Source organism: Mustela lutreola, chromosome 8, assembly GCF_030435805.1.
Source record: "Mustela lutreola isolate mMusLut2 chromosome 8, mMusLut2.pri, whole genome shotgun sequence".
Classification (NCBI taxonomy): domain Eukaryota; kingdom Metazoa; phylum Chordata; class Mammalia; order Carnivora; family Mustelidae; genus Mustela; species Mustela lutreola.
This window is the reverse complement of record NC_081297.1, coordinates 56,376,740-56,389,456: the sequence shown is the minus strand read 5'-3', so window position 1 is coordinate 56,389,456 and position 12,717 is coordinate 56,376,740. Positions and strand designations below refer to the sequence as shown.

Here is a 12,717-nt window from a genome sequence, read left to right as displayed (position 1 = left end):
ATACAGTTTTATTGGAACATAACTACATTCATTTATTTACATATTGTTTATGGCTGCCTTCATGCAGTAAGAGTGGAGACCTCAGCATCCAAAATATTTACTGTTTGGCCCTGTCAAATGTATCAATTGGTCTATATCAATATTCCCTCTTTGCTGCTTTTTGCCTGGCATTTGAAGAAGCATGGGTCTACCACATACATTCTTAAGGGATCCTGGTAAAAGTCCTGAGCCTCCCTTGAGGAACTCTGTTGGTAGTTTCCAGGGGGCAATTATCAGACCATCTTGTGTTCCTTTCTCCTCCTGTGAGGGGAGTCCTCTGGGTGAGTCTAATCTTGATGGGGGCTGACCAAAAAATTAACTTTGCTGGGGATGACTGCTCACTCAGCCAGCTTTCAATTAGGACATGCTCTAAGAATAGTGATTTGGTCACCTAGATAGGGGCAGGCCAGGAAGATGGATGTGGCCTGTCAGCAAATGTCTGCTCAGATTCAAATCCTCCTCTCCTGTTTTCTTTAGCTGTTTTCATAACTTAGTAGGGCCCCAGTACAGGGACCCTAAGCAGCATCTCTTAAGAATTGGTTTTGGGAAAGGGATGGTAAAATTACCTGCTCTCAAGTGTGGTGATGTATGAAGATACACTTCCTTCTGGAACACTGTGGGGATCAAAGACAGATGTTAGCCATTTTTGGAAGGAGAGAGGCAGCTCTTTTTATTTCCAGCCTCCTGCTGGTCTTTCCTCACTTCCTGTCTTTGAGGGTGTAGACGGTCAGGGTCCTTGCAGTCATTTCCAAGGACAGAGGAGAGCCTGACCTTTATTTTTAGTGGCTGACATTTGTAGTCCCAATTACATAATAGAAAAGTCATGGCCGGGACGCCTTGGTGGCTCAGTGAGTTAAGCCACTGCCTTCGACTCAGGTCATGATCTCGGGGTCCTGGGATCGAGTCCCGCATCGGGCTCTCTGCTCAGCAGGGAGCCTGCTTCCTCCTCTCTCTCTCTGCCTGCCTCTCTGCCTACTGGTGATCTCTGTCTGTCAAATAAATAAATAAATCTTTAAAAAAAAAAAAAAAAGAAAAAAGAAAAGTCATGGCCAACTCCATGGCTTCAAGGTAGGCCTCAAACCTGCCGGGGTAAGGACTGGACTACAGGGAAGGGAAAAAATCAAGTGGTATTTCTCTAATTCCACTCACACCCTGACATATTCTAAATGCACATTTCGAGTTTCGGTGTCTCCTGGGACCTCCAACTGTGTTACATAATTGCTTATTTGAATCTCCTTTTGGGTATCTAAAAAGGCGTCTCAGACTTAATATGTCCAAAGACAAATTTTGGTCATCTTCCCTTCCGGAGGGGGAAATGTAGGTACCCCCATTTTCATCTGAGGACAGTAAATCAGTAAATGGCAATTCTACTTGCTTAAGTCAAAAGCCTTAGCACTGTCCCTGATTCCTCAGTCACACCCCACAGTCAAACCACCAGCTAGATTTTAAAACTTATTCTTCAAAAACCCACAACCCAGTTGCATTGTTTTCAATCTGGATCAAGTTATTATCCTCTCCGTTGGATTACCCAGTTTCTGCTCTTGCCACACTTCCCCAAGTCCGTTCCCAACAAAAAGCCAGAATGAGCCTTTAAAACCTGTCAGGTCCTGTCATGTTCAAAACCCTTCAATGACTTCCGATTTCACAAATATTAAAGGCTAAGGTACTTAAAATGGCTTCGCAGACCTCACACAATCTACTCTTCTCATTGACCACTTTCCCCCTTAAGTCACTCTAGTCCAGCCACCTGGCCTCCTGTTTCTTCCCGTTCCCATGCTCCCAACCTAGGACCTCTGTTCTTGCTGTTCCTTCTCCCGGAAAGCTCTTCCTTTCACATACCTGCGTGGCTTACTCCCTTGCTTCTTTTTAGATCTTTTAAATGTCACCTCATTTAAATGCGAGAGAATCCCTAGCCATCCAAGGTAAAACTGTAACCCCACCCTGAGCACTGGCTACCCTTCCATGCTTGGGTTTTCTCCACTGCACTTGTATTTGTTCACCGTGAACCTTTTCCCACTGAAATGTAAGCTCTGCTAGAGCAGAGATTTTCTTGTTCATGGATATATCCTGGGCCTGAAATGCATGGCACACAGTAGGTGCATGATAAGTAACTTGTAAGAAAAGCACGGACAAATTCTCCCTGGTCTCTTACAGGGAAGGGAGGAGGAAGCCCAGAAGCCAGAGCAGCAGCTGCTTATCCCTAGGGACTGGAGATGCAATATCGCCCAGAGTGTTTCTCTTCAGGGCTGTCCTCCCTGGGGAAACCTCCTTGCCTTCCAGTGTGTGGGATGCTGCTTTCATCAGCACTGGAGTCCCAGACCAGAGGGCTGCAAAGCCAAACAGGGGGCTGGCCTGATGCAATGGTTACACACACAGATTATTAGTTGGAGACAGGACAAGGGGAAAGAGGCAGGGACCTATCTCAGGGGAAGGACCGTACACTGGGGAGACCCCAAATGGCTTCCCACACTTAAGAAATTCAGGATGCTCTCTTGTGCAGGAGGCCCAAGGACCTCTGGGGGAATGGGAAAACCCATCTCCGCTCCCTATCCATCGGCACCCCTCCCCTCAGTCTTGGGTCAGTCTCCTTAAGGTTCTCTTCTTCATTAGGGTGTGGAATGGCTGTCCTGTGGAGGATCCAGGAGCCCCAGCTATCGACGTGGCCACTCTGGCCCTCACCCCAGCTAGGGCTGAGACAGGACTGGGGGTGGGGTAGGGGTAGTGGCATTTGGTGGTGGTAAACGGGAGTCAGAGTCATGAACTATGGTCTTCCAGGCCTCTCGACGTGGAGGAGTGTCCTGTTGCTCCGCCTTCCACCGGACAGGCCCAACGAGGAGGGCTGGGGTCAGCAACGGAAGATGATAAACCTTCCGAGGGCATCCGGACCCCTTGGCCCAATGGCACCGAGCAAGGCCCATGCTCCGGGCAGGGGTGGGGGTGACACTACCGTCCGAAGGAAGAGAGGTCTGTGAGCACCACTCCTAAATAAAGGATGCTCCCCATCCCTCCCTCGGACTGTCGCTGACTTCATCGGGGAAGGGGTGGGGCCACATCCTAAAAAGCATATGCCCCAACTTTGAGGGGCCAGCCAGTGTTCCCCAAGAATAGGAGGGTAAAAAGTAGATGGGGGATCAGTACTCGCCTCTCTCCTCAGGTTCCGGATCTGATTCTGGCTCTGTGGCTGCCACCCGCTCATCTTCAACATGATATTACCTGGGTCTCAGACTCAAGCCTCTGACCTCGGTAGCGCCGAACACTGATCTTTTAAGAAGGTCTTGCCCTCCTCTCAGGGGTGGGTCCAGAAGCTTACCAGTCAGAACGCGGCACACCGGCGCTGGCCCCGCCTCACCCCTTACATCCGCCACTCAGAAGCCCGCGCGGCACCGCCCCCAACGCTCCCTCCCGCTTGGTGGTAGACGCTGTGTTGGACCCGGAAGTGGCTTTGGGTCACGAGGCTTCGCGGAGGAGGTGAGTGAGTCATGCGCGCGCGCGGAGGGGAGAGCAGGAGGGGGAGGGGAGGAAAGGGGGGCGGGGATGATGCAATGTTTGGCAACCGGTGTCTCCGCGCGCACGCGCAGGGGACTACAAGGGTGGTGGGAGGCGCGGGGGGTGGTGGTGGTGTAGGGGAGAGGAGAGGGCGGGGCGCCAGCGCCCGGCTCCCAACGGCCTCAACGGCTATCAACCGTGGCTGCCCCTTTGCTGCCTAAGAAGCCTCAGGGCAGCTTGTCTTGCTCAGGAGTTCTTATTACGCCCACCTGGCATTAGCCCCTGTTGCACCTTCTCCATAAGGGACTCCCATTTTGCTTGGTTCCCTCCCATTTAATAGGCACAAGGTCTTTTAAACCAGCCTCCTTTGAAAGTTTGCATCCAGCCACAGGACTGCCTAACGTCTTCTCGAGTATTCTTCTTGAGAATCTCGAGGTCTTTTAGCCCCTTAAATCCCCCAGAGGGACCGAGGAACTTGAATACTTTTGATAGTCATTTTCAGCTCCTCGCAGAAAAGCACCCTTAACTTCTATCTTGGTGAAGTTTCTAATGCGCCCTCAGCATGCCAGAATTCATGTCCCTTGCCCAGTGGATGCGATTCGCACTGTTTCCCCACGCGTCATCCCCTCCACCCCACGGTGCTCTGGTGCTCTTCACCAAAAGATCAAGACCCGCCCTTTTCACCCGACCAGACGCGCAAGTCCTGTGACTCCCTGCCGTGAGGAGCCAGTGCTCAAGCCTCCTGCCTCCTAGGTGCTTGGGCTGCATTAGCGCCCTGTTGCTTGGGACATTGGGTGCACTTGCGCGCACAACTGCCTTGGACTGCTTTGTCAGGAGCCCAGATTCTAGCCTCACCTGCCCCCCCACTTGCCCAGGGATCCTAGGCCAGCCACCTAATTTCTCTCTGCCTCAGCCGTTCTTGTTTGTAAATAAAAGTAATGAGTTGTGAAGGTAAAATGGGAGAAGTATGAACTTGGAGGGTGCTTCAACAAAAGTGAAAAGCACCACTTAAAATGCAAAGTATTAAAAAAAATGCAAAGTATTTTTCTTGAGCCATTAGGTAGAAAAAAAGATGCCATGTGGCGGCCAGTTACATATACTGTCATACCCTCGTGGGGGCAGCCAGAATTAAATAGTATCTGTCACAAGGTCGGTTGTGGCTGGAAGGCAGGTTTAGGTGGTGGTGTGACAGTGACAGGTCCTTGGCTAGGCCTGCTCCGTTGCTCCAGACCTCCATTTCCCCTTTTGTAAATGGGGGTGGGGGGTGTGTTGGACCAGATGGTCTCTCCTGGCCCGAAGACATGACCAGGTTGTCAGTGACAGGCAAAGGTCATGTGACTTGACAGGCTGAGGTCGTGTTGTGACATGTTGACCTGGGGAGGCGGGTCAAGTCCCAGCACACTAGCCGGGAAGCCTTTGGGGCGGGGCAGGGCAAGTCGCGACTTTCATCTTTTGGGGCCGGCCCCTCCCGGACCTGACATTCCTGGCTCCCCCAACAGACTGTGGCTTTGGAAGGGGCCCCTCCCCGGGGAGGGCTAGGATTGGCCACCAGTGGCCTGGGAAGAGGCTCAGATCCTTCCGCGGAGGGGGGGGGGGCCGCGTGGGGTGTTTGTTCTCTTGGGGATTAATGGGGGGTTGTGGGGGAGGGGTAGGCGCGCTCCCGCATGCGCACTGCGGCCCCTCCTGTTGGCTCGTCGTTGTCCGCTGGGCGGGGGCCCGGCCCCGCCCCTCTCCCGTCCGGGCAGCGGCGGCGGCGGCGGCGGCTGCGGCGGTGGCGGCGGCGGCGACGACGGCGGCGGCAGCAGCCTGCGCGGTGCCTTCTGGGAACGGAATCCCCAGGGCTGCCCCTGGCCCCCATGGCGCATGCGCGGGAGGCCGCTCGGTGATCCGCGGCGGCGGCGGCGGCGCTTCCTGCTAGGACCGGCCGGGGCCGTACCGGAGGCTCGGGCTCCACCGACCCTCCTCCCACTCCCTCCCACTCACCCTCTGGGCCGCGACTGCGCAGGGCGGGGCCGGCCGAACCATGGGCCGCGGTGAGTGCAGGGCCCGGCCCCCCCCACCCCGCCCCTCCCCCTCCCCTCCCCTCCAGTCCCTACCCTCTGCCCCCTCCGCGTCCTCTCGGCCCCTTTCCCTGGCCTCATCCCCACTCCCCCGCCCTCACCTGCCCCCGCCGTTTCTCCCTCTCAATGCTTGACTTTTGCCTTCTTCACCTCCCTCCCCACAGTGCTTCGCCCACCCTCCGCCCGCCCTCTCCCCAAGTTCCTTCCTACTTCGTGCGCCTTCCCCTCCTCCCCAAGCTGAGGGAAGCAGGCTGGGTGACAGGGCGCCTTGTTATGAGAGGGAAAGTTTAGAAGTCGCCTGTGTAGGGTAGGAGCGATGGTGAGGTTGGAGAGGATACTTGCAGGGTTGGGGGGGGCGTCCCCACATATCAGAGGAGAGTCCCTTTGGGAGCCAGTCTGAAGCCAGTGGGGTAGGAGGTGCTGAATCCCCCTGTTGAGGCTTGGGGAGAAACCAGGAGCTTCTCAACTCTGGGAGAAGACAGCTATAATTCCAGCCTTTCTTAAGAAAATCCAAATGAACTAGATCAGTGATTGTCTAATGGAGCAGGCATGGGGGGTTCCGTTGGTACCACCCCAGAGGGCAGTTGGGCAATTGCCTGGTGAGCTGTGGGGCAATCTGTACTTTTTATATGATCTTCCTGGGGGTAGGGAACAGCAGGGGCCCAGACTCTAGGAAACTTCCTAGTGTCTTGGCGTTATGGGAATTTGCCCATACTCCAGGGTGAAGTCTTCTGGCTCTGATGGGACAAAGGGGCCTTGCCCTTTATGTCTAGGGATTGGGCTCTGATTCCCTGGTCCCTGGGAGTTGAGGCTTTGATCCTCTGCTTCCTAGGGCCTGTATATGGAAAGGATGGTTGTGGACTCAGCCAGCAGATCCCTGAGATCTGTGTGTGCACTTACCTCAGAGGGTTAAGGATCTTACCCTTGAGAGTGTCCTGGGCTTTGGTTCTCTTCTGCGTTGGGCAGGTTTCTGACAGTCTCTTCTCTTTCCTGTGTTGCAGGTGTGGGCTAAGCCGGAGGCCCCGGCTTTAGACTGGACCCCACAATGTTTGCAGAGATGTTCAGGTAGCCACAGTGGGATGGCAGCGAATTCTTCATTTCTCTCCCAGCTCTCCAAGGGTTTCTCCATGCCCCTGAGTTCTTTTGGGTCCCCCCACAATCTTTGCCTTCCTGGAGTACTCCCTCAGGTACCCAGTGCAGTTTAATCCTCCTAATGCCCACATGGATGTCTGTGTTATCAGGCACGTGGGAGCTGATTACACACAATGAATGGGGGCAATGAGAGCAGTGGAGCAGACAGAGCTGGGGGCCCTGTGGCCACATCTGTCCCCATCGGCTGGCAGCGCTGTGTTCGAGAGGGTGCTGTGCGCTATATCAGGTATGGCTCCTCAGAGTTCCAGAGCTCTATCCCCAGGCCCTTCAGTGCCTGCATTTTCTCTCCCGCTTCTCCTCTCAGCGCCCAGCTCTCTGATACCCTGTTGCTCTCCTCTGTTCTTCCTTCGTCAGCCTTTCTGCTCTGTGTATGTCTGGCCCTTTAACTATGTTCTGCCTCTTTCTCTTTCCACATTCTTTATCCTGTGTCTTTCTTAGGAAGGTCTTTGAATAAGGAACTGTCCTTTGGGTATGGTTTTCTGATTCAGTATCAACTAACTCCGTCTTTTCTGACCCTGTGCTCTCCCAGCCCAAGTGGCACAGAGCTGTCTTCCTTGGAGCAAACCCGGAGCTACCTCCTCAGCGATGGGACCTGCAAGTGCGGTCTGGAGTGTCCACTCAATGTCCCCAAGGTCAGAGTGGTGAGGGGTGTCAGAGAATACAGGGATAAGCCAAGAGACTTAATACAAGTCACGGACCGTGGTAGCTCTTCTGCCACTCTCTCAGGGGCCCTGCCCATGACTCCCACCTTACAGGTTTTCAACTTTGACCCTTTGGCCCCGGTGACCCCGGGTGGGGCCGGGGTGGGGCCCGCATCAGAGGAGGACATGACCAAGCTGTGCAACCACCGGCGGAAAGCCGTTGCCATGGCAACTCTGTACCGCAGCATGGAGACCACCTGCTCACACTCTTCTCCTGGTGAGGCTTCTTCACTTTATGGATAACTGAGGAAGACTTAAGGGCCTGGAAGAGGGATGGTGGGAGGAGCTCTATGAGAGGGAGCAAGGAGAAGGGTGGAGTGGGGAGTTGCTTGAGAGGAAGGCACAGGGAGGTTGGGAGTTTATGGGATATGGGATGGAGAAGACAAAAGAAAGTTGTTGGAAGGGAAGCCACAGGCTGACCCTTCATTTCTCATTTATTGCAGGAGAGGGAGCGAGCCCCCAGATGTTCCACACTGTGTCCCCAGGGCCCCCCTCTGCCCTCCCTCCCTGTCGAGTCCCTCCTCCAACTCCACTTAATGGGGGTCCTGGCTCCCTTCCCCCAGAACCACCCTCAGTTTCACAGGCCTTCCCCCCTCTAGCAGGCCCTGGGGGGCTTTTCCCACCACCAAGGCTTCCTGACCCAATCCCCTCTGGAGGCAGCAGCCCCTGTTTCCTCCCAAGGGGCAATGCTCCCTCTCCAGCCCCACCTCCTCAACCTGCTATCAGCCTCAATGCTCCCTCCTACAACTGGGGAGCTGCCCTCCGCTCCAGCCTGGTGCCCCCTGACCTGGGCTCTTCTCCAGCCCCCCATGCCTCCTCCTCACCACCTTCGGACCCTTCTCTCTTCCACTGTAGTGATGCCTTAACGCCCCCTCCTCTGCCCCCAAGCAATAATCTCCCTGGTCCCCCTGGCCCCCCTGGTCCTGCCACTCAGCCACCAGTGTCTTCAGCCACTATGCACCTGCCCCTGGTCTTGGGACCCCTAGGAGGGGCCCCCACGGTGGAGGGGCCCGGGGCACCTCCCTTCCTTGCTAGCAGCCTACTTTCTGCAGCGGCCAAGGCACAGCATCCCCCACTCCTCCCTCCCAGCACTTTACAGGGCCGAAGGCCCCGTGCCCAGACACCCTCCGCTTCCCACTCCTCATCACCTCGTCCCTCTCAGCGTCGTCCCCGCAGACCCCCAACTGTACTGCGATTGCTAGAAGGGGGAGGCCCTCAAGCCCCTAGAAGGAGCCGTCCTCGGGCCCCTGCTCCTGTCCCCCAACCATTTCCTCTCCCTGAGCCATCCCAACCGATTCTCCCTTCTGTGCTGTCCCTGCTGGGACTCCCCACCCCTGGCCCTTCCCATTCTGATGGAAGCTTTAACCTTTTGGGGTCAGATGCACACCTTCCTCCTCCCCCAACCCTCTCCTCAGGGAGCCCTCCCCAGCCCAGGCACCCTATCCCGCCCTCCCTGCCTGGGACCACCAGTGGCAGCCTCAGCAGTGTGCCAGGTACGTGAGTGTGGTAGAGCTCTTCCTCCTCTCCCGGTGGAAAAAGGCAGCCAAAGCACTTAGGGGAGTTTAGAGAGCTCTTTGGTGGTTTTCTGGGTTGGAGGCAGGAAGGTTGGGTTCTTTGGATGCTGGGAGAAAGGTCCTCCCTTGAGCTGAATTTCTCTTTTCCTTTGCAGGTGCCCCTGCCCCACCAGCTGCCTCCAAAGCCCCCCTGGTCCCCAGCCCTGTGCTTCAAAGCCCATCTGAAGGGCTTGGGATGGGGGCGGGCCCAGCCTGCCCTCTGCCTCCCCTAGCTGGTGGGGAGGCTCTCCCTTTCCCTAGTCCTGAGCAGGGCCTGGCGCTGAGTGGAGCCGGCTTTCCTGGGATGCTAGGGGCCTTGCCTCTCCCTCTGAGTCTGGGGCAGCCTCCACCTTCTCCATTGCTCAGCCACAGTTTATTTGGTGTGCTGGCTGGGGGAGGGGGACAACCTCCCCCTGAGCCTCTGCTACCCCCACCAGGGGGACCTGGCCCTCCCCTAGCCCCAGGCGAGCCTGAAGGGCCTTCGCTTTTGGTGGCTTCACTGCTTCCACCAGCCCCTTCAGACCTTCTTCCACCCCCTTCTGCACCTCCTAGCAACCTCCTTGCCTCTTTCCTGCCCCTGTTGGCCCTGGGCCCCACAGCTGGGGATGGGGAGGGATCTGCAGAGGGAGCTGGGGGTCCAAGTGGGGAGACATTTTCAGGTTTGGGAGACCTGCCCCCCCTTCTGTTCCCCCCACTTTCAGCCCCCCCCACCCTCATAGCTTTAAATTCTGCGCTGCTGGCTGCCAGCCTGGATCCCCCCTCGGGGACACCCCCCCAGGTGAGGATAGGGGGTGAGTGGGTGGGACAGAACAAGAGGTAGAATCAGGGATGGGAGCTGGGAATCAAAGGCTTTCGGTTTCATGCCTGAGCTCTTCCTCAGGGCCTTTGGGGAGGGCTTAGTTCTTGGCTGGGGGTAGGATGGCTGCAGGAACTGGGTCTGTATTTAATAAGCGTGGCCTACTTCACGTGAGGCTTCAGTGAGATCGTATATGTGAAAGTAGTGTATGTTTATGAACTATTTCACATAGTGTCATAATTGGTCTTTGTTCTTAGCCCTGTGTCCTGAGTGCCCCCCAACCTGGACCACCTACCTCCAGTGTCACCACGGCAACTACTGACCCGGGGGCCTCCTCTCTGGGCAAGGCCCCCTCCAACTCAGGGAGACCCCCCCAACTCCTTAGCCCTCTGCTGAGTGCCAGCCTGCTGGGTGAGTCTGAGGGAAAACGTGTGAAAGAGAAAAAAAGGAAGTAGAGGAGAAGCTGGATGACTTGGGGAGGAGTTTTTGATCCTGGGGTTAAACCTAAGAGGTAAATAGGGTCTGTTCAGCCTAGCCGGGTTGGGTTGCAGAGGGAGATGCCTGACCTTACAGCTTCTCCATAGGTGATCTGTCTTCGCTGACCAGCAGCCCTGGAGCCCTCCCCAGCCTGTTGCAGCCTCCTGGCCCTCTTCTCTCTGGCCAGTTGGGGCTGCAGCTCCTCCCTGGGGGGGGAGCTCCTCCACCCCTCTCAGAGGCTTCTAGTCCCCTAGCCTGCCTGCTACAGAGTCTCCAGGTGAGGGTATGTGTTGGGGGTGGGGGGTGGGGTGTTGCGGACAGAATTTTTTCCCAAATTGGAAGTGGATGTTTTGAGATACAGTAGACAAGGGACCATATTTGGGACTAAGATTTTATTTTTTGCCTGCAGATTCCTCCAGAGCAGCCAGAAGCCCCTTGTCTGCCCCCTCAGAGCCCCACCTCAGCCCTGGAACCAGAGCCTGCCCGGCCTCCCCTCAGTGCCTTAGCCCCACCCCACAGTTCTCCTGACCCCTCAGTCCCTGAGCTGCTCACTGGGAGGGGGTCAGGGAAACGGGGCCGGAGGGGAGGAGGGGGTCTTAGGGGCATTAATGGTGAGGCCAGGCCAGGCCGGGGCCGAAAGCCCGGTAGCCGGCGAGAGCCTGGCCGACTGGCCCTCAAATGGGGGGCACGTGGTGGCTTCAATGGACAAATGGAACGGTCCCCAAGAAGGACCCACCACTGGCAGCATAATGGGGAGCTGGCTGAAGGGGGTGTTGAGCCCAAGGATCCATCCCCTCCTGGACCCCATTCTGAGGACCTTAAGGTGAGTGTGGGGTGATGGAGGTTTGGGCTGAAGGGTTCTGAGGAAAGGCTGGGAACACGGTTCCTTTTCCTAATTTTTCCTACACATACAGTCTGTGTTTTCCCAGGTGCCCCCAGGGGTAGTCAGAAAGTCTCGTCGTGGCCGGAGGAGAAAATACAAGTGAGTGTTGGGCCTACCCCAATCCTGGCCTTTTGCTATTTGATGGTTTATAGAAATGTCTCGAGTGGCTTGACTTTCAGAAAGGCACAAACTTAAATATGGATGGGGATATTATGCCTTTATTATCCAAAAGTAGAAGGTTTCCCACCCAAACTCTGAGCTTCACGCGGTGCTTGGGAAGCGTTCCTGATCACCCGTGCCCTTACTGCAGCCCTACCCGGAACAGCAGTAGCTCCCGCCAGGACGTTACCTTGGACCCCAGCCCTACAACCCGCGTAAGTGTGTGTCAGGGTTGGCGGGGGGCGTTGTAAGGGATGAGGCAGGAGAAGAGGAGTAGAGGGAGTGGGGAGAAAATAAAAGACTTCCTGATACCTAGCTGTTTGATCACTTCTTTCAACTTCCCCTCTTGTATAGGCGGCTGTCCCTCTGCCTCCCCGGGCCCGCCCTGGCCGTCCTGCCAAAAACAAGAGGAGGAAACTGGCCCCTTAGCAGCCATACCTGGAGCTGGATCTGACCCTGATTGGGGAGAGCTGAGTGCTGAGCCTTGGGAGCCCCTGCCAGCCACCTGCACCTGTGGACAGTGGGTGGGGGCACTACTCCCCACTCAGAGCACAAATGCAAGCCCTTCCCCTACAATCCCATCCTGAGCCATTGCAGGGGGTAGGGAAGCTCACCCCCTCCCCCCCAAAGCCATGTCACTGAAAAGGCCTGGGGGGGTGGTATATGGCCCTCTCCCCACCAGGCTAAGGGGAACACCCCCTTCCCCAGGTCTTTTATTTGTTTAAGTTATTTTTGCACAAATGACTCTTTTATATTTAATTCGACTTCATTGCCTCCCTTCTTGAAGCCAGCAGGCTCAGTTTACAAACCTGTGAGCTACTGTTGGCTGCTGCCCTCCTTCCCAGTGAAAGGTACAAAGCAATAAGCATCATGCATTCCCCCCTCACCCCTCCAACACCCCTCTGCCTCTGGCTCAGGTTGCTCAAAGCACAGATCCCCCTCTTACCCCTGTCCCCAGGTTTGAAACACATAGCCTCATTTCAAGGTGTAGCCAGCTTCCCTCTACTTTCCTCTGGGATCTAAAAGGGGGTAAGGGGGCACAGAGAGCCCACTGGGCCTCTCCTCCCACACACACTACACTGCCCCTTCTCCCCCATCGGAATGCTCAGAGACGTTGTGATGATGCGACCGAGGATTATGCAACATGGTCCAACCGGAGCGGCCAGCACGACCCGCTGTCCAGGGGCTGCCTCCTGCCTTTTCTTTTGTAAAGACAAGACCCTTGGGAGTTTTAATTCTGTTTTGTACTTGCCCTGTGGGGCCTCCACTGCTTTTCTATGGGAGACACTCTTAATTTAACAGATGAGAATATTTTGAAACTCTGGCTCTGACTCTGTACTCATTTTTTCCTTAGTTCTTTAGTAAGAGCAGGTTACAGTTTAAATCCTCTCGTAGCAGAGAGGGGCTGAGG

At 55.8% G+C, this 12,717-nt stretch overlaps 2 protein-coding genes across 12 annotated transcripts; one reads left to right on the top strand and one right to left on the bottom strand.

Annotated features, from left to right (window-relative positions):
- Positions 1-603: 603 nt before the first annotated feature.
- On the bottom strand, positions 604-3,244 carry LOC131838558 (DDIT3 upstream open reading frame protein). The gene is made up of 2 exons (XM_059184837.1): positions 3,182-3,244; positions 604-653 (listed from the first exon to the last, which is right to left on the bottom strand). Exons 1-2 carry the CDS (start codon positions 3,242-3,244, stop codon positions 612-614), a joined length of 105 nt encoding a protein of 34 aa, XP_059040820.1. The 3' UTR covers positions 604-611.
- A 189-nt stretch (positions 3,245-3,433) lies between these two features.
- MBD6 (methyl-CpG binding domain protein 6) lies at positions 3,434-12,630 on the top strand. 11 transcript variants are annotated; one of them, XR_009356650.1, is made up of 15 exons: positions 5,266-5,558; positions 6,587-6,650; positions 6,827-6,963; positions 7,267-7,369; positions 7,493-7,655; positions 7,882-8,931; positions 9,108-9,769; positions 10,045-10,198; positions 10,372-10,547; positions 10,674-11,087; positions 11,179-11,246; positions 11,458-11,521; positions 11,661-11,826; positions 12,094-12,157; positions 12,416-12,630. XR_009356650.1 is itself a non-coding variant. In XM_059184827.1 (13 exons), exons 3-13 carry the CDS (start codon positions 6,851-6,853, stop codon positions 11,733-11,735), a joined length of 3,042 nt encoding a protein of 1,013 aa, XP_059040810.1. In that variant the 5' UTR covers positions 3,434-3,507; positions 6,587-6,650; positions 6,827-6,850; the 3' UTR covers positions 11,736-12,630. The 11 variants fall into 11 exon arrangements, 5 of the variants coding, with proteins under 5 accessions (XP_059040810.1, XP_059040812.1, XP_059040809.1 ...); XR_009356649.1 differs by having other exon boundaries at positions 11,661-11,830; XR_009356648.1 differs by having other exon boundaries at positions 12,094-12,630.
- Positions 12,631-12,717: the final 87 nt, after the last annotated feature.